This window comes from Symphodus melops (assembly GCF_947650265.1).
Source record: "Symphodus melops genome assembly, chromosome: 19".
NCBI classification, from domain to species: Eukaryota; Metazoa; Chordata; class Actinopteri; order Labriformes; family Labridae; genus Symphodus; species Symphodus melops.
In genome coordinates this window covers 13,903,004-13,928,156 of record NC_136709.1, presented here as the reverse complement: position 1 = coordinate 13,928,156, position 25,153 = coordinate 13,903,004, and the positions used below count along the sequence as shown (strand labels likewise).

At 41.0% G+C, this 25,153-nt stretch overlaps 2 protein-coding genes across 2 annotated transcripts; one reads left to right on the top strand and one right to left on the bottom strand.

Moving 5' to 3' along the window:
* Positions 1-1,392: 1,392 nt before the first annotated feature.
* Positions 1,393-10,043, bottom strand: pkdccb (protein kinase domain containing, cytoplasmic b). The gene is made up of 7 exons (XM_079369473.1): positions 9,208-10,043; positions 8,431-8,553; positions 6,929-7,200; positions 6,525-6,604; positions 6,135-6,242; positions 2,774-2,950; positions 1,393-2,387 (listed from the first exon to the last, which is right to left on the bottom strand). The coding sequence occupies exons 1-7, from the start codon at positions 9,784-9,786 to the stop codon at positions 2,284-2,286; spliced, it is 1,443 nt and encodes a 480-aa protein (XP_079225599.1). The 5' UTR covers positions 9,787-10,043; the 3' UTR covers positions 1,393-2,283.
* A 2,732-nt stretch (positions 10,044-12,775) lies between these two features.
* disp2 (dispatched RND transporter family member 2) lies at positions 12,776-25,011 on the top strand. Its single transcript, XM_079369074.1, has 10 exons — positions 12,776-13,259; positions 16,535-16,679; positions 16,882-17,159; positions 17,795-17,824; positions 17,939-18,062; positions 18,568-18,683; positions 19,339-19,445; positions 20,172-20,269; positions 20,489-20,647; positions 21,086-25,011. Exons 1-10 carry the CDS (start codon positions 13,168-13,170, stop codon positions 24,407-24,409), a joined length of 4,473 nt encoding a protein of 1,490 aa, XP_079225200.1. The 5' UTR covers positions 12,776-13,167; the 3' UTR covers positions 24,410-25,011.
* The last annotated feature ends 142 nt before the right edge of the window (positions 25,012-25,153 follow it).

The window sequence follows — 25,153 nt, the reverse complement described above, 5'->3', positions numbered from 1 at the left end:
CATTGTCCTCTTTCTAAAACAAAACAATGTTATCTTTGCACATTGCTTAGTTAGCGGTTTCCTAATTTTTTATTTACTCTTAAAAAAAAAACCTCACCCCCCACCCAAAAAAACATTTCTACAATTGTGAAGAACATTTAAATATCAACCAAATTCCTGTATCTGGTCTTTGTGCTTCAGGCCTCGTCAAAATATTAGAGGCTTCGTCTTTACTGTATTTCACAGTATTTTCTTATCTATCTTTTAAATGAGAAGAACAGAGAAAGCAGGGTCTTATTTCTTTCTTTAACATACAATGCATCTATAATGATTTATGTGCTTTACTATCTGTCACTTTAAGAAGTTGAGTCTGTCAGGTTTTTAGTCCATTAACTCGAACACAACACAATACCTTTGTTGGGAGGATTATTGCTCCATCCAACAACCAGTCCTTCAAGTCAGTCTTGCTGTGTTTGTCCAGTGAGTCAATTTGGTTTTGATCTAATCTCCTTATCTCCATAATCAGACTCTAATCAGACAGCTTTGTCCAGACAACAAGGGGCCAACATGAGGCAAAGAGGACCCCGAGGCTTTTTTCTTGTCTCAGCCATAAAAGTGTAATTTATGGACAGGATGTGCCATTTCAAGCCAGTAGTGGGAAAAATTGAGATTTAAAGATTAAAAAAATATTTAAAGAAAAAGTTAATCCGTCCATTCTTACTTCTATTTGATTCCTTTAACTGCACAAAATTTAGCATAAAGATTGATTGCTTTTAAACAGCAGCAGGAAATATGTGAGGAGTGGGGGATGACATGTTTCAAAAGTCTGGCTCATATCAGGACTGGTATTTAGTCTGCTCTTTCTCTCCCACCAGAGACTCTGTGGCTGCTACAAGTCCTGACTTTACAAATCCTTCAGCCTGCCACCCAGCAGTCCTGCCCTTATCTCAACCTCACCCCACTCCTCCTGGCAGGCACAGATGGCAAGCCCATTCATGTGCAAACCGCAGATTGAGCTCTGATTGTCCTCATGACTGGCTTTGTCTTACAGTAATGCCCCCTCTCTCACCATAAGAAAGGCCCAGTAAGTAAGCTAATTTACATGTATTAATTAAGGCTCATAATGAGCTCAGCATGACGAACCATTTGAATGCATTCCTCTGACTCTGTGCAAACTCTGCGGAGCTCCATAGGTTTACGGTCTGATCCATTGAGATAGGCATTCAGATAAACCACAGATAGTAGGTGTGGGGGCACGCAAGCAGATAAAGGACTTAAAACACACACAAAACCAGGTCAGTATACACATGCAGGTTAACCTCCCCCCACTGACACACATGAAGGTGCTAATGAGAAACAAACAGGCCATTATGCGTAGTCTTAATTCAATAAAAACCCAAATACAGCAGAAAGTAGAAACAGTATTTCTATAATTACAAACTGTAAAACTGTACAATTATAATAAGTGAAGTATAAAATAACACTGTGAATTCAAGTGAATCATTTTTCATTGAAAATAAAAGTTTCACCCACAAGGTGCATGTAAGCTATAATGCACAATCATGTAAGAACAGTGACATTACATTCGATGATATAAATATTTGTAACTAAGGACTATCTAAGTTTACTAAAGTATGTAAAAAGAGACTTCTCTGGAATGGTTCGAATCAGTTTTGCTCGTCGATGTGTAAATGCTTTCATGGTCGTTGCCGTCTCATAACACAGCCCAGCTAATCCAGGGAACCATGCAAAAACAGCAGCAACTTCAGTGCACAAACATCAAAGTGTATTTGTATAAGAGCTTGCTTTCTTTTCTCGTCGTCGGGCTTCAAATGCTGATCTGCAGCGCTGTTCTTATTACGTCTTTGGCTTAAAAATCCTACTTCAGGGACCCGGCCTCACTGGGAAAGCTGACACACATGGCAAATAAAGGCAAGGTAGAGAGAGGAAAAAAAAAAAAAAAAAAAAAAAAAAAACATGTCGAGGGCACAAGTCACCCCTCAACCCACCTCCCCTCTCTCCTTAATTGTACCTGTAGGGAAATCCTTTTAAATAGTAGTTGGCAGAGGCAGTGGGCTGGCAGGGAGATCAAACAGTCACTAAGCAGAAGCCCTATAAATACATCACATTCACTCGCCTCACTTCAAACGCCTTCTCGTCAGCACGGCCTCTACGCTCCTCCCGAAAATCCACAGAGCTGGGGGTGCATTCAAAGTGAGGAGGAAACAGTTCTCATCTGAAGCGCAACATCTTGCTTTGCTTCACATCGGCACATTATCAGATTATTCTGAATGTTCTTTGCTGTCACACTGAAGTTTCAGGAGCTTTGGTTCTCTTCACATACACCTCAGACGTCCCATCAGGCACCAGATGACTAAAGCTGCTCTTGAAAGAGGCCAGGAGGCGACCTGAACACACACGGGACAAAAAAAAAAAAGAAAAAGGAACAGAGCCATGTTAAACACATCTGGTACATCAATAAAGAACAAGTTTTGACAGGAAATCCATAATAACTGTATACATTCCTTCATGTAAAAGCTTCATTTCAAGATTAAAGCAGTAGCTGCTGAGTGTGTTTACTCAACAGTCTTGTCATGTGACAGATGTGATTTATTGGGTAATTACATGTGCTTATTATAGAGACTTTCCAGGTTTTTGTGCATGACGCTGGTATGATTTATATAATGGGTTTTAATCAGAATGAAATGAGATGGAAATAAATATATAGGAACAATAATAACATTCCAGACCAAGATAAATGCAGGTTTAGAGATTATCCTTGTTTTTCACTAACCCGTCCATGTCTTCTGTCCGGTCAAAGTGAAGCTGTTGCACTGAGAATGGGAGTTACAGATGTATGCAGCCTCTCGGGCATTGGAGACTGAGAGCACGCAGCCCTGCTGGCTGTAAGACGGCCAGCAGCGGTAGTCCACGTTCCCAGAGGTTCCCATACCTCGCATCACGGTGTAATCTAATGACAGAAGAGGAGATGCAATGTGAAGATACAGAACACTTTGGAAGAGCTCCCAGGGAAGAAGATGAAAGTCTAATAACTACTGAGGGAATCAAAAAAATTATAAATTCCGAAGTGTATGAAGACAATACAAAAAAACAACAAAAGTAAAAATTGAAGACAGCATTTAGTTAATGGTAATACAAAGCTCAAAGTGAGACTTAAATCACAAGCATTTTGTTGTTTGATCGGTTGTTTTTATAGCCATGAAAACCTCTTTTTATTTTATCCAGAACCTTTTACGTGTGTCATGGTTTCCAAATGAAGAAAACAACATCCATTTGACACCATTTAGCATTTTCCCCTGACAAACTGTTGCTCTGTAATAAAAACCGCTTCACCTCTTGCTGCCCAACATTTGTCTTACATTCATCATTATAGCTTTTTCAGTCAGACGTCTAGAGGATCTATCCTTAAATCATCTGCTACACATTAGCAGAAACCATAAGAACGAATCATGCGCATGTGTCCAACACACACACACACACACACACACACACACACACACACACACAAACGCACGCATACGCACACAAAGAACAAAAGCCTGTCTGTGGGTCTGTACAGGGGAGGTACGCTGTTTCAAACTGTTAACCTCTCTGAATGGCAGGAGCCGGTGTGTGTGTGTGTGTGTGTGTGTGTGCATTGTTGGAGGAAAAAGACATGAGGATCTGCCTTCTGGCTCTGAGAAAAGGGAACAAGGAGAAGGAGTGTTTTGAGGATCCTTCTCCAGGGAGAAAAAAAAAATGAGGCCTGTTAGGGAGCTGGGCCTCAGCTGTTCATGAGACATTGAATATATGAATATAAGCTCTGTGTGCGTCTCAGATGGGAAAACAGACTTCATTATATAACTTCATTTAAAGAATGTTAGACATATTTGTGACAGTGCTTAGGACCTTAATGAATTAACCTTTTACCGTACAGCACACATTTTAGTTTATACTTGAAAGAAGTTTGTTTTTTTAAGCCAGATTCTGGCCTCCTCCAATCTAATCACAAAGGAACGCATCAGATGTAAAATTACATCCACATAACCAATAATTCTCCATCTGTCAACAATTTCAAATTAAGACTTGAGACCGGTGTGTGTCCTTCTAACACACACACACACACACACACACACACACACACACACACACACACACACACACACACACACACACACACACACACACACACACACACACACACACACACACACACACACACACACACACACACACACACACACACACACACACACACACACACACACACACACACACACACACACTGAAGCTGGGCTCTCTCTTTCTCTGGTTTCTCTTATTGTGTTCGTCTTTGTGTTTTTGGGCTATAAAATTTGTTCTTTTCCAAGTGAAGGGAAATTTACAAGTCCATGTGTTGTTGTTTTTTTTTAAACACACAAGCGTTGATTTATCATTTAAAGAAACAGCTCAGCAGAATTTGTATTCCTCATCTGCTCTCTTTAATGTCTGTAAGTTATAGTGCCTTTCAATATTTTGGTGTTTACAATGTTGACAACAAAAGACCAAACCTGTCCCTCTGTCACAACCCATCAGCCTGGACAGCTTTAGAAAGCTCAGAGCTCACCTTTTTTTTTTTTAGAAGAGAGATTTGAGAAATATAAGGTGAAGAGGTCAGTTAACAGGCTATAATGAAATTTTAGTCAAATAATTTTTCCGCATTTTCCCTCTATTTTAAATTTATAGCCTATGCTAGGTTATACTACTGGTTGGCAGCTAGCCATGACTGTACAGGCTGTATCAGATACTCAGAACATAAAATACTTCTTCCCCCAAAACTAAGCTTCAAGTCTCTGAAAAGTATTATCAAAGTAAACTTACAGAAGCTGCATGCAGGGTAAAAATGACAATTTAAGTTACAGGGAGTTTGGGAGTGGCATGTGGTAGCACTTCTAAAATAGGCTTCTTGTAGTCAAAGAGCAGAAACTTTAACCAAAGTCTCTTAAACATGAAGATATGGTTTTAAGTACTGTTGTAGATATATTTTTGAACCTTTGCATAAAGCATGCTTTCCTCTATTCCCAGCCCTTATGAGAAGTTATGCTAACTAGCTTGTGATCAATTATGCTAACTGGCTAGTTGTAGCATATTTACAAGAAAAACACTTAAGTTGTATACAGATTCCATCCAACTTTCAAGAGTAAAGTGAGAAGTATTTATACATGTGGCAAACCAAAGTGAAAGTAAATGAAAGCAAACCAAATCGAGCCAGGTCAAGCTTTCACAAATTAAACACAAACCAGCTTTTCTTCCACTCAAAATTAACCTGTTTCGCAACAAACCCCACAATATTGTGAAATGATAGACATATTTTCTGGTCTTATCACACACACTCAGAAGCAGCAGCAGCAGGGTTGACTCATAGCACCTCCTTGTTAAACTAAAACATTCCCTGCTGGTGTCAGCCTCAGTGCCCAGGCCTCTTTAGCCTGAATCTGTGATTAAATTCACAAAGCGCTGCTATACAAACAGTCCAGCATCTGGGGGACGGAAAATCTCACCACAGGAACGCAGTCAGTCATACTGTTATTAATATTTCATAGAGCTGAGAGGAACATAGGGAGGGGTGCGGGGAGAGCCCTGGACTGAGGGAAGGTAAGTTAAGGAGAAAAATGTTGAAATACTTTGATAGCTTAAAATTTAAAGAATACAAAGTGGTATGACATGTATTCACAACAAATGCAACTGTTAGTCACGTTTGCTTAAAATTCTATATAGGGCTGTCCTGAAAGGCAGAACAGGCAAACAGAACATTTCCCATGTTAAGAATAACTTCATGTAATCTCAGCACTGTTTTTTTAAATGAGCGCCGACCGTGCTCTCTGAGCCAGAGACATGCCGGATTAATCACACTTTGTTGGTCATGTCCTCTCATTCCAGCTGCATTATAAACCTTTCAAAACAGTTGAGAGCCAGAAACAACCCCCATCATTTTTTTAAAGATACAAAATGAAAACAGAGCTGAAGTCTGTGAGTTTACTCTTAAAAAGGGATCAGAAAAAGGGCAAGAATTCTCTGTGAAAAAAAAAAGAAAGAAAGAAAGAAGAAGAGCCAGGGTCTATAAGAGGGCCTACTGTACTTTATAAAAAAGCAGCATTCATTCATCAAACTTGTACCTCTGATTATTGATGGAGGCAGGTTGTCCAGGTGCAGACCAGACTTGTAGAGGAGGAGGATGTGTTCAAAGGCTTCCAACGTTTGATTGATGTCAGTTTTCAGCTCCCCTGGACACACAAAAAAGATTAAACCTTGTAACAGATCTGACAAGAGATAAAAAAAAAAAAAAAATCCTATTCATCCCAAATAGAGGTTTTGTTTTCTCCCTATGCTCCCCACTCCTCTCCCAGTAGTTTTATTTGAACAGATCACAAATTGCTTCAATGTTTTCAAGCTCATGTCAAAGCATTAAGACTGAGGCAATTCATTACACGGTTCACATAATAACGGACTAATTTGCTCACTGATCTTTAACAGTTTGTGTCCCGTCATGTTAAGGTATCTCTCACCTGTGGAGTTCATGATGAGGTCTACCAGCTGTTTGAGGCCAGGCGGGGCCTGATGAGGCAGCAGGTAGGTGAAAAAATACCTGGGGCCAAGCAAAAAAACAACTCATTCAGAAAAGACAAGACAAGCCCCATCACATAGATCCCACAGAACATGACTTGTCTCACTCTGGTGTTAAAACAAACAGTCCATAAAGCTGTCAGAAATCCAACAGAAAAGACTCCTTTTTCCCCTGAAACCACCAATTTATTCATCAAACATTTTCCACCAAATCTCCAGCTGTATGCCTCAACCGTCAACAACATTTTAGATGTCAGTTTGGTCTGTATTTAAGCAATCATCTATTCAACCTCTGCTCCATCCATCCATCACGTCTATCATGTAGTAAAACTGTCGCTTTTCTTACCTGTAGGCGTTGTAAATGTTCCTCTTCTCGCTCAAACCGTCACACACTCCCCGATTCGAGCACGGTAGAGTGAAGTTTCTGTGTGGAAACTGGAGGGTGCAGTCGGCGTCTGTGTGACAGAATGTCTCCTCAGCGCTGGCGTCATCCAGGTCTGTGAGCTTCAGAGCGCCAGACACGGTGACAAACTGCCGAGGCTGGAAGTCCAACAGACCCACGGAGCCCAGAGGAGACTGGGAGAGGAAGTGGAGCAGCCTGACCAGGTCCAGACACACCTGAAAGAGATCAGAGACCAAACCTGATCAGCTTTATTGATAACCATTTATCTAAGTGGACAGAAAAAACAGCCACACTGAATCACTTTGATTAGCTGATAGATAATGTATCAACAATTACCAGAACAGGTGATCATTTAGGACTCCTTTAGAGTTCTTGCATCTTAAATATAATGTTAACAGACAGCTTTTTAATTCATTATAAATTCATTTAAACATTTTACTTCACTGGTTTAAACAAAAATGTTTCATGGTTCTTTAGTCTACAAAAAACGCAGTCTTAAGACATTCTGCCGACCACATTCTCAAACCGTTTCCTCAGAGTGTTTTTATTGTCCTCCTTAAAACCCTAAAAGACAAATTTGAAGGCTATTGCAGTTAAATAAAAAAGGTATTAGTTCCGCACTGACAGAGCATGGAATAATTCTGTCACACGAGCACACAAACATAAGCGCAGTGTTAGGTAACGCTCATGTCTCTCCGACGTCACTTGGTGGGATCGAAGCACTGTGATAACAGGACTGGGTGAAACCGAACACCCCCCTGGATTACTGTAGCCTGCGCAGATGCACGACGCTGAATAGTCGGGGCCGAGCAGTTCGAGTGTGGGGGGTGGGTGGGGTTATGAACGCCTATTTGGGTGATGCAGGAAAATGAGATGAAAAACTTGCCAGACTGGGATGTTACTTTTGCTAATCCGAAAACAAAGTGTGCAAATTGGGACTATTTTTTTTTCTCCCTCTCTCTTCCACTCTTTCTTTTTCTTTCAGAAACATCCATGCGTGCCGACACACATGCACACACAGATACACTTAGATCACTGGAGTGTAAATTTGGCCTCTGTTGATTCCAACTGTGAGCATACCTGTGATGGGGGTTGACTATGTGTGTGTGTGTGTGTGTGTGTGTGTGTGTGTGTGTGTGTGTGTGTGTGTGTGTGTGTGTGTGTGTGTGTGTGTGTGTGTGTGTGTGTGTGTGGGATGAGATGACATTCCTCGCCTGCAGTGGATTAACTTCAAGACCCATCTCCATTCCTGCCCTAGCCTGATCAAATACTTAGAGGGACAGATGTCGGACCGCCAGGAGTTTCAAATGTCCACCTCCACTAATCTTTCAGCCTTTATCCTCCAAAAAAGGGCTCACACACACATTTCTTGCAACACATGTACTTTCAACCTCTTAGTAAAAATATCTGAAGTGACAGATAAAAGTGGAAAATAAGATATGTACCCTGAACCTGTCCTCCCAGGGACTCTGCAGCAGCTGGATCATCTGGAGAGGAGTTCCCGGCTCCAAAATGACTGTGACTCTTCCCTCCTCTCCTCCCCGTTCTCCTGCACAGTGACCTTTGAGCTGTGGAGGGGAGAAAACCGTCCAGTTAGTCACGGCATTATAAGACTGTAGAATGGAGAGAAAGCAACAGGCTAAAAGTTAATCCAGAGGACATTATGTTCTTCCAACTTTGCTCTCAACAGCTCAGACAGTAAAATCACATTAGCCGACTGGAGAATTTCCTCTGTACACATTTTTTTTTTCTTTTTTTAAAATAATCGATCCAGCTGTAGTGTGCCTTGCAATCACACAACTGCGGCGCAGGAGAATCACACTAATGTGTTCAGCTCAAACTAGCTCTAAATTGGGCTGCAATGGGTTGAGTGCATAAGCGCTGGGGGTTTCAGATGTAAGCAGGGATATTGAAGAGGACAGAGGCACATTGTCTGCTCTCCCAAAACTGGACCCAAAGGTCAGGAGAGGGTCAGTGAATTTAATTTAATTACATGGGAAGGTCCTGCAGAGCCAAGGAGGCCTTTTTTATCCAGCTCAGTGTGTGAGACAAAGGAAAATCTGAGCTGTGGTGCATGGAAAATCTCAGTATTACAGCTGTTTTTCCAGTGTTTAAAAGTTAGCTGTTGCTATTTATGCTCAATACTGTGTTTTGACACGTGTAATTTTAAAATGTTAAGTGTTTAAATTCTTGACAGTGGTGCACAAATAGAAAATATTTACCCTTATAACATTTGGATGCTGCAGCCGCTGTAAAAGGACTATTTCTTTCTGCAGCTTATACGACACTAGTTCCCGGCAGCCTTTGGTGTCTTTGAAATCCTCCACACACTTGCCCATGTCTATCCCTTGCTCATTGACCAGTTTTAACGCCACTGGCTGACCTCCAGCAAGATTCACTTTGACAACCAGCTTAGTGTATCCAGACCCGAGGACCTCCATCGCCTGCATGTCCACAAGAGAATCACAATCCATTTCATCCATATGCGCCTCTCTCGACCCATGTGAGATCTCATTCCACAAACTGTAATCCAATGAAGAGTCCAGAAGCGCCTGGTCACGTCCGTTCACATCCTCATAAGGTAAAAGCAGTGGAATGATTTCTTTGCGCCTCTCGTTGAGTTGGTAAGTCAACGACCCGCGGAGCGACGCAAACTCATCACCAGCAACAGTTACATTGGGAAAGTGAGATATCCTCGCTCCAAACTGCTGCACGCTGCTGATCAAGAGTGACACCAGAATAGAAAGAACCACGAAAGCCAGGAGAGCAGCCGCGCGTAAAGAGTTGCCCATCCCGGGCATGTTTTTCTCTCGTGGCACCGCTACAAGTCCTGCAGCCGGAGAGACTCGCACACACACATACAGGGCCGCGGGGCAGGCTACAACGACCGCTCACTTTAAGTGAAAGGAGAAGTGCTCTAGCTCCTTGTTTCCACCTCCCCGGGAACTCCCTCTAGAGGTGTGTCCTGTCCACTCGTAACATTACACCCACAGAACAACCTCACAGAAGAGCTCGCGACTTCACGCTGGCCCTCAGCGCGCGGTACGCAGCTGATTTGTGCAACTGCAATCACACTGAGTGGAAAGACAGCAGCTCGAGGATAAACACACACTATTCAACTTGGTCACATAGAATAGTTGAACGTGTAATATCTCTACTCTGTATCACAAAGAAAATGATCCTTACCATTACCTTTTTTCTTTTTTTAAAGTTGGAAATAACCTTCATTAAAAAAAAACACCCAAAATCCTTTAGGGACTTTTTTTTTCAATCAACAATTTAAAACGTATGTTTGCTTTCTTTGTCCACAATCACACATTTACACAATTTAACTACTCAGCAAGAAAAAGACACCTTTATTGATAATCGAAAAATTGAATAATTTGATCACGAAAATATCTATCTTTTTAAGATGGTTTATTTTTGATTCAACACATTGGATAAAAGTAAGGTTTGAACATCTTGCACAAACCCAAGGAGTATATGAAGTGTTCCGAAGAGCTGTGTATTCGTTTATTTACAGGAGGTGCAACACTGACATCATCTGCCCACCTGGTGGCAGCAAACCACCTCCTCTCAGAGAGAAATCCCCCACAGAAATCCATTTGTTATATTTAAAAGCCATTTCACACAAAGATTATTTTGCTATTTGTTTCCACACTAAGTTTATGGTGCATTTCCTGCTATATCTTAATGTGTTGTGTTGTTTTTAAGGGCGTCACTGTGGCATTAATGAAGCCTTTCCCTTCCCCATCACTGTTCACTGAGCACAGATCTGTCGCAGGAAATTACCACAGCTGTCACCCCCAGCACCAACCAGAAGCCAGCCTCTCATTAAATGGGCCTGGTATCCAGTACAGACTCTGGATGTGTGTTCGGGTGTTTTTATTGTGCCTGTGTATGTGTGCGTGTGTGCATGTGTGTGTGTGTGTGTGTGTGTGTGTGTGTGTGTGTGTGTGGTGGGCCAAGCGACTGAGCAGTGGTAGTTAATCAGTGTCTGAAGTCAACAAGTGATTATACGTGTCAGCTGCAGAACAGGCTGTTCACTAAACTCAGAGCCAACCACCAACGCAGCAGGGCCTGGTTGATGCTGAGGGACAAAACACTCCAGATTCAAGCAGGACGAACACAAAGATCCCAAAGTGCTTTCGCAGATTTCAACCGCTTTAACTGAAGTTTTGCCATTTAAGGTCAGGCCAGAGGATTAATTGACCAAATTTACAGTGTATAACTATGAACCAGTGCAAACATCATAACTCACTGAAGCACTAAAAGATAAAAAAGGCTTGATTATTGAAATGAAAATACAGATATCTCCCTCTCCTGTCTCTGCTTCTCTCCTTAAATAGACTTTGATGTCTCCTGCAAAACTTTCTCACACCCTCCTCATCCTGATCTTTGCTGTTCTACTAATAAATCATTTCATTTTCTACCCCCAGAGCTCGCCCCTCACACACAAGATCCCAGCGCCATGATTCATATTTATTACCAGAGCCAGACCAGCGGCCGCCTCATTAGCAGCGAGTCACAGAGGTCTGCTGTGTCACAGTTTCTGCTTTCATTTCTGCCGCTCAGCTTTTGGCTGGCTCTCAGACCTCTTATTAATAAACAGCCCAAAGTCCTAGAAGGATTTCTTTCTTGTTCTCCTGTCTCTTCTCTTTAAAATGTAAAAGTGAGACTAATGTGCAGTAACTAAGTAAATGCAGTAAGAGCAAGATTTGTCTCACATGATTAAGAACAAGACATGTACTACACATAGCATACTACAGGAACTCCCTCTCAATCCTCCTTTTGATCAATCCACTTCTGAGCCAAACAAACCCTCTTCATCTGCAACAAAGTACATTTATTAAGGAGGATTTTAACATAGTACATTTTCTTGTTTGTACTTGAACACATTCCAGTAAGAAAACGTGTGCATGCTTCACTATGATATGGACATGAGGTGTAATATGCAGCAAGACCTTTCAAAAACCAGGACAACATTTTACAAAAGAAACACAAAAAAGGATAAAATTCACTGTGGACCGTCTCTTGACTGCATAACCGCAAAGGTGTCTGTCTGTAAAATGCTGCTGTGTTTTGTAAAATATTGTGTTTTCTGAAATATGATTAGATTTTCATATTTTGTTGTTGTAGTTTTTTTGGTTTTGGCCCCCATATAAATGACTCTTCAAAACAAAGCATATAACATGATACCTACTAGTCTCTACACATATTATAAAGATCATTCATCAGTCATATATGCCTTAAATTAAAACCGATTTGGGATTTTTTTCTGGACTTTCTTTTTCATAATAATGCAGTAATACTGACAGCAACCCATTCAACAAGAAACATACTTGTATCACTTTTGTAAGAACCCACATCTACACTGATCACCATTTTTGTTTGAGAATGAAAAACGGTGCATATACTATAACGAAATTGATGGCATATTCAAGACCAGTGTTTGAAATAGGCAGTTTAAAATAGGGGTTGAAATAAGTTAGTGTGGCAACGATATGCCATTATGTAGACTCGACTGTAACCAATAAGGACGCAGAAAACGGTCACGTGTTTGGGGAGTTTGTTACACTTCCATAACCTAAATTAGCTGTTTCCAAAATGATCAGACCCAGATTAAGGTAGAATTAATGGTTGTTTTATTTCTCTTGCGCCCGTTTAGAGAGTAAATTAGACTACTATCTCGACTGTGGCAAAAAGTGTAATTCATTAACCTGAACCCACCTCATTAAGAGTAGCAAACTCAAATTCAAGTTATATTGTAATAAACAGCTGGAGCTCCAATTAGGTAATGTTAATTAAACGCTGCATCATTCTCTATTTATCTTCATAAAGTTCACTAACCAGCAGCCTGGTCTCCCGTCCGAGCCAACGAAGCCTTCACTGATGCCCACTCTCTCCCTCACTCTGAGCTCCAGCACCGCGGCCGGTTGGACAGCGACCAGGCAGCGTCCTCAGCATCACCGTGGCTCGGCCAATCAGAGCACAGCTCGAGGCAGATTAACCCAAACAGCACCGGTGCTGCTCTGTAGTAGAAGCCTTAGAAACAAGCCCGGACCCCTGATCCTCGTGGACCCAGACTAGGCAGGTGGAAGCTGCTTGGTTAACCCGATTTTCAAAAACAGGACATTTATAATTGTCTTGATTAAAAATTCAGTTTCACTCGGAATCGGGAAATGGAGGCTTGCTCGATGATTGGAGAAAGCACGGATGCGATAGTGATGGATGATTCTCCTACAGATGAAACAGAAATTCAGGCACGCAGAAGGTGGGGTATTTTTCTCATGTGTTATTGTTTTAATGCTTCGTTCATAACTTCAATCATGTGGAAAAATATATAAGATGTGTAGTAAGACATGCATGTTGATTTACCCTCCTGACTGAGGGGAGTATTATTGCAAAGGCACTCAATCCAGCTGTGTTTATGCTGCTGACAATTGGATTAAGAACAGGATATGGTTTCTGCTGTTCCTATTTTACCATTACAGATTATTACAGTCATATCCTGATTATATTGCACTGGCTGTTCTGCTGGTGAAACTACAAGATGTTCATGTGCTATTTTTTTTTTGTAATTGTGAGATTTTAGATTAAGTACAGCCAGATTAAGAACAGCCTTTTGCGGGTCAATTATTGTTACTTTACCCAGGAAGTTACACTATGTACTGTTACTTAGCATGACGATGAACAAGAGCTTGTGCTCTTAATGCCTCCTTTTCTTTCTCTTGGGCAAAATACACTCTGTCTCGCAGTTACACATTAGTGAACATCTGCGATATTTTTGGGGTGTCATCTGATTCCTGATTGGGTCAGACTGCATCTCTGAACCTCTGATGTCACCCTGCCACTCATTCATTTTGAAGCTCCAATATGAAAGCAAGACTGGAAGCAGCTGAGGCCTGTCACCCTGACAGTTTATCTCCATACAGACTCCTCTCTTGGTTTCTGTTCCTAAACCTTGAAGGCAGATCATGAGGTTATTATCCTCTAATAAATGCCCCCATAGAGACCTATTTGGTCTTTTTATGAGGGTTAACATCTTGCCTACTTCTCAAACCTAACCCCTCTGTGTGTGTGTGTGTGTGTGTGTGTGTGTGTGTGTGTGTGTGTGTGTGTGTGTGATTGGCAGTTTAGGAGATATTTGAGGACAGAGCACTGAACGAGATCCAGAGAGTTGATAAAAAGGGACATGCTGGAGAAGGAGAGAGGCATACAGACCTAAAGGCAGACAGAGGAGAAAGTAGCGCAAGCTGACAAGCTTTGAAAACGATGGATATGAATGGTAGTCTTTTGTCTTTTGAATGCCTTAAAGTGTTCATATAAAACTGTACAATTATTGCAAACAAGACTGATGGTGTCACAGTAACAAGGAAATACTGTAATTTTGGCAGAGATATCTTGGAATAGATTATAAATGAGTCAGTTAGCTTAGAGCGAGAACAGTAAGTGAAATAAGGTAATTTTGTTATTAACCTGCTGTGAGGAGTGTTTGTTCAACTTCACAGTCATTTTTAAAGCTGCAGTTTCTGGTTCTGCTGGTTTGAATATTCTTTAAAATGTGAGGGTTTTCTAATGTTTTTTTTCCACGCTCATTAACAGTTAATGTCGGTTGAGTGTAATGTTTTAACTCAGTGCATCAACTGAACATCAAATGTTTGCAAGACAAATGGTGTGAAGTTTTGTTTTAGCATATACACTTTTCTTGTTTCGTATTTATGACGTCACTCTTTTGTCAGCGTTCAAAGTAAGTGTCCTTTTATCTATCCAGGACGTGAGGAGGAGCTGGTGACACCTTCCTGGGTGTATTTTTGTATTTATCCAATGAAATATTAATGAGATCCACAATTACTCCCCTTGTGTGTGCATGTGTGCATGTGTGTGTGTGTGTGTGTGTGTGTGTGTGTGTGTGTTTTATTGTTGACCACCCTGGTGAAAAACCATCAAAGAGAATAGGTTTCCTGGTCTCTGTAGTAGGGAGGCTGACAGGCACTGGTTATGTAGTACACACTTATAATTCAGGACATATTTTTTTAATTTGGTGAATATAATAATGATACGCTCACTGTATGTATTCACATGCCCAGTAGGCTAAACAAGGTAAAACATTTACTTGTTTTCTAAAACCGTCTGAGTACTCTGTGGGTTATTATATTTTCATAATTTTACTTTCGTTGACTTGTTAATAAAAAAAATAAATAAAAATAAAAATATATATATATAGAATCACTTCTTCAGCTCCTTCTGCTGCTGTAAAGCAGTCTTCTCATCATCTGCCTGTGGTATTATGAGATGCAAATAAAACAGTGTGAGGTCATTTACGCTCTGTTGACTTACTCTGTCGTCATGGTGACAAGACGGGAAGTGCGGTTGCATCCAGTCGTCTGCGGACAGACAAGCATCTGGTAGACTAAACAGACCTCGTTGAGTCTTCACTGAGAAAGAAGCAGAGGATTGATCTGGAGTTCAGTTTGTTTGTGAATATTTAATCTGAATGAGTACATATTAAGATTGCATATTCTTACGTTATCTGAAATCTCCATTAAATTAAATATAGACGAACATTTATTTTTTCATGTAGATTGATGAAGTTTTAGAAGCATTAAAGAAAATGAGGCTGTACATAAGCACAGGCAGCTTTGAGCTAAATGCTAACACAGACATGCTAACATTTTCATAATGAAAGAAGGCTACTTTAAGTCATTTAGGCAAACATTTTAGCATGCTAGGATATCATTTTTAGCCCTCAGTAATAAGTAGAACTGAAGCTGATATCATCATTAGGCTTGCAGGGACTTGGAAATAAACCAAACCTAACACAAATTTGAACTTTTAACATGTGTAACACATTTTACAGAGAGCCATCCAATATTTGTGGAGATATTTCACTTGAAACCATAAATGGGAAACTCATAGTACTCATAGTGCTAATAGTGGAAAAGACAAAAACATTATCCAATAATTTTATTTCAAATTGGAACAAACAACCAGCGAACCAGCCACCTAACCTTGACCCATGCTGCAAAAGCAGCTCCAAATAGATTTTCTTTATTTTTAAGTTTCATTAGCTGAGAGGTTCTTCCATGCCCTTACCGACTCAGCTTATGTTACCGATCTGAGACAAACACACACCTCACTGTGACATGATGTGAAAACAGTCTCTTAATTTTCTCTGTCCTACCTTCTCACTCCTGCAGTCACCAAAAACTCTCTTATTCTTACCTTATTACTCCCGCTGTCTCGCTTTGTTTTCTGTTAAATATGAAGCCATACAAAGAAAGTAAGATGTCAAGAACTCTGTAATAAGAAATAATGTTACATCAACGTTTCACAAGTCCAAAAACCTGTCAATTGACCTCAACCACTAAAGCGCTAAATTACAGCTGCAGTCCATTACCTGCAAGGCGTTCTCCAACCTCCAACCTGCTGTATATTTGGTCCTTCAATGTAAAATAACCTGTTTTTCTGTCCATCACTCTTCTGCTCCTGCGCATTTGCTCACTCTTCTCTTTTGTCTTTTCCTACCACTTTTCTTCCTCTCCTCAGTGAGATACCTCGGTTGTCTTTGTGCCCTCCTGACAGCGAGAGTGATGCTGAGGCCCAGTTGACAGTCATCCAGTCTGAAGGGGAACTTTGTGACAGCTGCAGCAGCCTCGGCAGACCTTCTTCCTCCTGCCAGCTTTATCACCAAGTAAGCCTGAGAGCTGTGTGCTGTATCGGAAAGATATTTCAGGAAGCATTAAAAACAGTCAGAATGTGTTGACAAACATTTCGCAATAAGATTCAGGACTTTTCAGGTAGTCTGAAAGAACATTTAAACTTTTTTTCTTTTCTTTTGTCATTTTGTTGTTCTTATTTTGTTTTATTCTCAATTCCAATTTTTTATTCTTTAGGTCCCTCAGTGTCGTCAATCTGGGCTCTATGATTCTTCACAGCCAAGAAAAAGTCCCCACCGCAGCCATTACAAGCCAACCAAATTAAAAACAAGCCAAGACTGTCATTCAAACAAAACAGGTCCTCATGCAGAAGGAGATGGAGTGAATAAAGTGGGACACGGTTGTAGTTCAGCCCATCAGTCGTCCCGTCATAGTGCTGTGAGGTGCCACTGGCTGCATGGGTCAAATGAGAGCGGCGCACAGAAACCGAAGCAGAGACACGTGGTGTCCGTGAGGTGAGTTTAAAGGAAGAGTACAAACCATGCAGAATCAGTTTCTTTTTAAAACGTTGATGAGAGGCTCAATATCATTTCTAAAGATCACATTAGTAATAAGTTATTTGTTTTTTTGGAGGAAGAATATGCAACACTTTAAAGAGAAATATAGCAGAAATAAAGTATGTCCTATGAAAATATCCATGAGTGTCTACAATGAGTGAGAAGCTTGAGTCCCTCTGGCTAACACTGATACTAACACTTTGTTTTCTGTATGGATTAAAATAAATCATTTATGAAAAGAAAGAGCTTGAGAGAAGAATTTAGGAAAGGCAGATTTTCTCTTTCATTAAGAATCAAGTTAACTTTCCTTTGTTCCAGTGCTTATTTGAGTATTTAGAAAAGCGTTATATAAAACTAATGTATTATTATGATTATTATTAACCTAAGGTAAGCAATAGTAGGTGTTGTTTCATATTTAACAGATAATGTGGGGGTGTCTATATTCCCATCCTACTCTAAAAATGCAAAGAAATAACTACATTTCCCATAATGATAATCACATGTATTTTTGTGGCTTCTGTTTTTTTTCATTGTTTTTTTTATTTTATAAATAATGGTTGAATCATTAGAATGCATTTTTCAATCATCAACAGGGATGGAAGTCTCTACCGCATCGTTAGAAAGTGAGTACTGAAGTATTCCACAGCACACCTTTTATTGTATTTGCAAGGATTATTTTTTTAATCACTAATGACGGTCACTGAGGGCTTCTTCTTTTGTGATGTTTTATTTGGCAGTTATTCCCAGTTGATAGTAGACTATCCATTAGCTGTGTTGGTTGGTTGTGCTGTGATGCTGCTGGGATGCTCGCTGGCAGGACTTTTCATTGGTCCACTTCCTGACTTCTCAGACCCGCTTCTGGTGAGTCTCAAAGACATACACGAACCTCTTCTGTCACCCATTTCAATCTGCCATACAAACCTCCTCCAGCACCTCAAGCTAACAGTTAATTATCGTTTCTCCAATGACTCATGATCTGAGCCGCATTCATTTACTTCAGTCTTATCACAGATTCAATGAACTGCACTGAATAAGATCATGCTCACTGCCATCATAATTAAATGTATCTCCTGACTTCCAAATCGCATGCTTACAAGGATAGACACTGATTAAGACATTATCTTTTGAAAACATCATGTGATTTACAACAATCCATTTACATGAGCGAAATATGATCTTGGTAGAAACAGTCAAACCTCATTCACTAAACCAAACAAGATTGTTTTTTTCATCATTGCTTAGAGAGCTATCTGAGGGGGTTTTGTGCTGCTGGTTAACTCAGTAAACCACTTTACTGCATGCATAATCATCAGCATCAACCTGACAATTAGCTTGTTTAGCTATTTCTTGACGTGTTCTTTTTCAGGGCTTCGAGCCACGAGGTACATACATCGGAGTACGCCAGTCCAGTTTGGCTGAGCTGCAGAAGAACACAGGCCCGGGGAAATCTCTGTCTCCTTTACCACAGCAGCTCGGTGAAAGGTCAGTAGAGACATTCAATCAAGCACAGTCTCTCTCTCTCTCTCTCTCTCTCTCTCAACGGAGTGTGCATCACTGAGACACACACATGCTCCACAAATAGCTGTAGTTGTTCATGTGAATAAAACCAATCTAAATATAACAGCATATTGACACTTTGATTTACAAATGTTAATAGATTACATTACATAAGAAAATCCATTTAACATGAATTAATTGGATTATAATCATTAATTTTATCTGTTAGAATGAATATTTTCTTTATTGACTAAAAGTTGGATGGGACGGTTCACTTGTTGAGATAAAGAATGTGCAGTCTCTCTCAGGATGACTTCAAAGAGTCTCTAAGCTAAATGGTAAATGGGCTTGAGTTTGTATAGCAATCTTCCCATTCATACACATTGATACACCGTTGACAAAGCAGCAGGGACAATTTGGGGCTATTGTCTTGCCCGAGAACACATTAGACATGTGGCTTCAGGAGTTGGGGATCGAACCCTGTACCTTCCAATTGAGAGACAACTGACTCTGAAAGCTGAGCTACAGCTGCCCCAATGCGTAATTGTTTTGGTTTTAACATTAGCTCAGATGAGAGAACATACGAGTTTAAATCAGAAACTATACGTCGCGAACATCTAAGTGTATCTATCTGTACTAGTTTTGGTGTTACTAGCGGAGACAGCAGCCGGGATCCGTCCAGACTTCGCATTAAGAGGATGCTGGAGAGAGATTCTTCACCAGACACCTTCCTGTGTGACACCCCAGGTGTGTATACTATCATAGTATTCACTTAAATGACGTTCAATAATTTTTATGAGGTAATCTACCAAACTCCTGCTTCATTGATTGCAGACAAAAAATTCCAACAGATTTATATTAAACATTTACATCAAATTTAAAAAGGGACACGGCACACTGCCAAATGATTTTCAGACAAAAAGTGACAATGGGTAGGAGATACTATTTCGTCTTCTGAGTATGTAAATACTAAGAGCTGAAGGCAAAGTGCTGCAAGTCTGTCACGAAGAAATCAAAACTCCCAACAAACATTAAAGCAAAAATGACAGATTTTTCATTAAATTCAAATGTCAGCCAATTAGTTTGATCTGTAGATATGACTAATAGCTGTTAGATTAGCTTTAAAAAGAGCTGTTGCTTCCATGAGGACATTATCAGGCTTTGTCCTTTAAGTTCTACTATGAAATAGTGTTCTGCTAGATCAAAGACAACAGTACAGCCTGCCTTAGAAAACACACAGGCAGCTGCCTGAATAGATTAGTAAATGAAAGCCTGACGTTTTTTGACCTAATTTGTATTAAGGATCAAGTTACAGACAATGGTCTTTTGTTTCCCTATTTTTACGTTCAGTTGTGTATTCACCTTCATCTTCTTGGAAACAGTTAAACGAATCTTGACATTGCTGGCCATCCAAACTAAGATGATTCACCGCTGGCCATCCTGTGTTGAATCCATCTGTCTCTCTTCATGCAGGCGAACGTTTGGCTCAGTTGGTGTTTCGGTCAGAAAACTCGGCCAGTCTGTGGAGTCTAAAGGCCATCCACGTCATGTGTGAGATGGAGCAATCCAGGGTTAGCTCTGATCTTTTCAACCCTCTGTCTGTTTCTTTCCTCACCTCTTCAGTCACCAGCTCCTTTTCAAATCGTCTTCTCTTTCTTTGTAATGTACTACACGTGAAATAAAAACCTTTTTTTATGTGCTTAGCCTCATCTGAAATCCATTGAGTTTTTGTTAATTTGTTTCAAGGTTTGGCCGCTGTTCAACAATAATGTTTCCCTCATCTCATCCAGATTCGCTCCCAGGCTCAGTTCCAGGACCTGTGCCAGCAGCATGTGAGGGCAGAGGCTGAAGGAGCATCCACAAGTGCTTGTTGTCCAAGCTGGTCACTGGGGAATTACTTGGCTGTCCTCACTAACGCCTCCTGCTGCCTCAGTCTCACCTCACACCAGGTACTGAGGCTCTCTTGTCATTATAGAAATGACCAACATTTGTTGTTCTAGAGTTCTTGTCAGGAAAATTTGTTCATGTTCATTGTTTGTTTGCAATGTGTAAAGGCCTCAGAGCCTCAAGCACTTTTTGTTCACTGTTATTTTGCATGGATTAAAACCAATACAGTTTGACATGAGCCATCTTGCCATATTATAGATGGTAAGATCGATACCAATGTCAATTCTGTACAGCACTTATAATGCTTGCTAGCTTAACTTAGTACAAAGACAACGATCTTTGCATGGTTTCAAACTTATTGTTAAACTTTTCAGCAGAAAGCAATTTAGCATAAAGGTCAAGGAGATATGAATAGGAAACATTATTTGAATCACTGTTATAGCAGAACTCTCAGGACTAAAGATATACTGTATCAACATGTTTTCTCCACTTTACCACAGGTGTCTGAGTCTCTGAACCTTCTCCGGAAATGTGCTCCATACTATCATGAAGGACAGCTCGTGGAAGCCTGCGTTGCAAGGCCGAAAACTGGCAGCTGTTCCTCTGTCCCGTCCCGCTGTAAACAATCCCATGTGGTGTTCCAAATCCTGCACTTCCTTGTTGATAAAGACTTCCTTGGGCCGCAGACAGTCGAGTACCAAATTCCTACGCTGAAGTACAGCCTTCTGTTTTTACCCGTCAACAAAGGGGAGCCCATGATGGAGATGTACATGAACAGCCTTGAAGGCAGGGATCTGTCATACAACAACACAACTATCACTGGCATGGACTTTGGCATTAAGCAGACGCTGTTCAAGTATTATCTTGCTCGAGATTCGGTATACCCGATCCTAGCTGTTGCATCTCTCCTTGTCACTATGAGTTTTTATCTGCACTCTCTCTTCATAGTGGCATTATCTGTAATAGCAATCACAGGCTCCCTCCTGACCTCCTATTTCTTCTACAAAGTAGCATTTCGCCTTTCATTCTTCCCCCTGGTCAACCTCTCAGCAGGTCTTATTCTCCTGGGAAGCTGTTCCAATCAGGTTTTTGTCTTCACTGATTTCTGGAATTTGCAGTTATCTCAGAATCCCGAGGCCTCGCTTGAGAAAAGAGTAAACAGAGCGATGCAAGAAGTCGGCTATTTGATTTTAGCGTCAGGGTTTACTTCCAGTGCCGCTTTTTTCTCTGGTTATCTCAGCAGCATCACAGCAATCAGATGTTTCGCTGTTTACCTAGGAAGTGCCTCATTTATCAATTCAATCTTGGCTTTGGTTTGGCTGCCTTGCTCTTTCATTTTGCGTGAGCGCTACACACAAGCGTCCTCTGTATCGGTAGCAGTGCAGGGATGGAAACCATGCTGCTCCAAAAACACCGGTGGCTTCTGGAATACGAGCTCGCGCAAGAGATGCCTCTTTATTCTTGGGCAGAAGCTGAGAGAAGTCAAAAGAGGTCTAAGTGAGACCTCCAATTTATTATTTATGAAAATCCTACCTTGTGGAGTTGTGAAGTTTAGGTACATTTGGGTGTGCTGGTTTGCAGTGCTCGCTGCTGGGGGCACATACATGACTTGCATTGACCCAGGCATGAAGTTGCCCACCTTAGACAGCAGGATCACCCAGCTTTTCCGCTCCAGTCACCCGTTTGAGAGGTACGACTCAGAGTATCGCCACATGTTTATGTTTGAGAGACAGAGGAATGGAGAGGATAAACCACTTACAATAAGGCTTGTTTGGGGTGTCACTCCGACTGATAATGGGGATCACTTTAACCCAAAGAGCAACGGCTCTCTGGTTCTTGACCCGTACTTTAACATGAGCTGTCCAGATGCACAAGTTTGGTTGAGGGACTTGTGTGTACGGGTTCAGAACCAAAGCTTTTATTCCCCTCCATCGCCTGAGGACAAAGATGATATGTCAAATATCTGTCTTGTAGAACAGCTTATACACTGGGTATCTGAGAGACGGTGCTCAGAGAGTAATGACTCCCTCCATTTTTGTTGCAATGAAATGCCTTTCCCCTACCCTCCAAGCATTTTTGAGAACTGCCTCAGTATGATGCTCGCAGAGAGGTATGCCGAGGGCCATCTGGCTCACAGCGGAGGCCTGTTCTTCCAGCCAGATGGCAAAGCTGCTGCACTTGTGTTGGCATTCAAAACCACATACCTTTACAGCTTCAACTTTAGTAGAACCAGTGTTTTCTACAGAGAAATCCTGACATGGTTTAACAGTGAAATATCAGGAGCACCACAAGGGCTCGAGAACGGATGGTTCAGCAGCCATCTGTCTCTTTTTGACTTGCAACAGTCTTTAAGCTCAGAGACTCTAGTAGTAACTGGTTTCTCAGTAGCGCTCACATTTGCGTTGCTGCTCTTAACCACTTGGAATATTCCACTAAGCTTATATGGGACTATAGCTGTAGGAGGCAGTGTTTTTGTCACTATAGGCCTCCTTGTTCTACTTGAATGGCAGCTAAGCGGCATTGAGGCTCTGTTTATATCAGCAGCAGCAGGGCTGTCTGTTGACTTTGTTGCTAACTATTGCATATCGTACAGCCTAGCCCCGCATTCAGACAAAATTGGAAAAGTAGCACATGCCACTAAAAGGATGGGATGTCCAGTAGCAATAGTTTCTGGTGCATTTTTCTCCATGGGGATTATCATGCTGCCCTCCACCGCACTGCTCTTCAGAAAACTGGGGATCTTCCTGTTTTTGGTTAAATGTGTAGCATGTGGATTTGCAACCTTCTTTTTCCAGTCCCTTTGCTGCTTTTTTGGACCTGAAAGAAATTGTGGAATGATTACGCTGCCATGTTGTTCAGATCACAGTGACAGTGCTCTATCTTCTTGCTCTACAGCAGAGGCTGGTTCTTCGTCTGCCTCGGCAGCTAATGGGGCCTTTAGCAGGCCTAGACTGAGCAAGAGTTATGACAAAGAAGCAGGTGGATATCTGAACCCTAACTACCAACGTCAGCAGAGCCAGAAACAGACTGGAGTAGGAGGAGGGGGGCCGGAGCAGTACGAGCTTCAGCCCTTAGCTTATCGACTAAGCGACAGCTTTGAGAACAGCACCTGCACCAGTAAGCTGTCCAACCGGCCCTCTGTGCTCTCTGATGAAATTGAGTTTTGTGGGAAAGATGTGGACAAGAGCAGCATGGAGGGGGACAGTGAAGGGATTTGTATCCACCAAAATAAGATCCGTCAACCACCTCCAGCCTTCCAGACTTCATCTCCATACAAAGAAAATGTCCTGCGCTCTATAGGCCTGGCGCAAGAAGATGTAGCCAAGGACAAGATTCTCTGTCAAACATGTAAAGGACAGTCGAGTCGGATGAAGAACTGGAGCAATACATCCTTCTCCTCATCTTCTAGCATTGAGGACACCATTATCAGCCAAACCCTGGAGACTTTTGACCAACTATCACTCTGCACAGACAAACAAACAGCAGAGCAGACCGTTCATCAAGGTCATGACTTAGCTAAAGGAATTCTCTTCTCCCAGCCTTGTGAGGGCTTGGAGGACTCTAATGACACATGTCTGAGTGAAATCGAACCAGGGCCTTCAAACATGCAGCAATATCAAAGAGAAGAAGAGGTTCAGTTAAGACCAGGACATCTAAATGGGAGGAGAGATACACTTCGGCTCTCATTGAAAGAAACCGTTTACGAGACTAGTAATAAGGAACGTTTCAGTCACATTGAAGAGGTGGTTATCCTACCAAACAGTAAACCAGACCTGCCGGATGTTTGGATAAAGAGAGATGGACAAAGAGAGGATACATGTTGAGCAGAGTGTGGAGAATCTGAAACCCAGTAAATGAAATGCTCTAAAATTGTATTTTAAAACAAGAATTAAAGAATTTTCATAAGCATACAGAAAACAAAGTAGGAGCCTACACTGTTAATTTAAAGGAATAATAAGCCAACTGTAAATGCAACACATGACAGCATGTGAGTTTAGTGTTGGTGCTAAGGTTGTTACAGTGTATGTTGGAAACTGGAAAAGGTCAGAGCATGTTTTTCTCAGTCAAAGGTTGAAACAAAGCACGAGCTGTTGATTTTCAGAAGAAAATTAAAAAGGCTTCTTTTTTTCTTTGCACCAATCTCACACTTGAAGAAACTTAAAACTGCTTTGTGCTGTCAACAAAAAAAGTGATACTGCAGAGTTTACTTTGTGCCTGGAACTTTTTAAACACCTACATAACCTGGCGAAATACAAAGGCAGTTCTACCTGTGTGCAACCACTGGCCTTTCCTCATGCAAGAAATGACCTTAATAAGCCATAAACATTGACAGAAATTTGACTGGAAGAAAAAAATACAGAGAAATACAGAAAAGCTTAATTTAGTAGCAAAAAAAACTGCCACTACAGTCAATAATATCACACTAAAATAAAATATGTAAAGTATGTCGTTTGTGACCGTGACATTTAAAAACAGAAACCTACCGTTAGTAATGTGTCATTTGTAGTGTCATAGCTTGTTTGCAATAAGTGTCTTATCATCAATTTAAAAATCATTGTTTATTTCAG

Coding starts and splice junctions, on each gene's coding strand:
- pkdccb (XM_079369473.1), bottom strand. CDS start 9,786: ATGCCCGGGATGGGCAACTCTTTACGCGCGGCTGCTCTCCTGGCTTTC. Junction 8,554..9,207: donor AGCATCCAAATGTTATAAGG/GTAAATATTTTC, acceptor TCCCCTCCACAG/CTCAAAGGTCACTGTGCAGG. Junction 6,605..6,928: donor AACATTTACAACGCCTACAG/GTAAGAAAAGCG, acceptor GCTTGGCCCCAG/GTATTTTTTCACCTACCTGC.
- disp2 (XM_079369074.1), top strand. CDS start 13,168: ATGGAGGCTTGCTCGATGATTGGAGAAAGCACGGATGCGATAGTGATG. Junction 17,160..17,794: donor AGACACGTGGTGTCCGTGAG/GTGAGTTTAAAG, acceptor AATCATCAACAG/GGATGGAAGTCTCTACCGCA. Junction 19,446..20,171: donor CTTCCTGTGTGACACCCCAG/GTGTGTATACTA, acceptor CTCTTCATGCAG/GCGAACGTTTGGCTCAGTTG.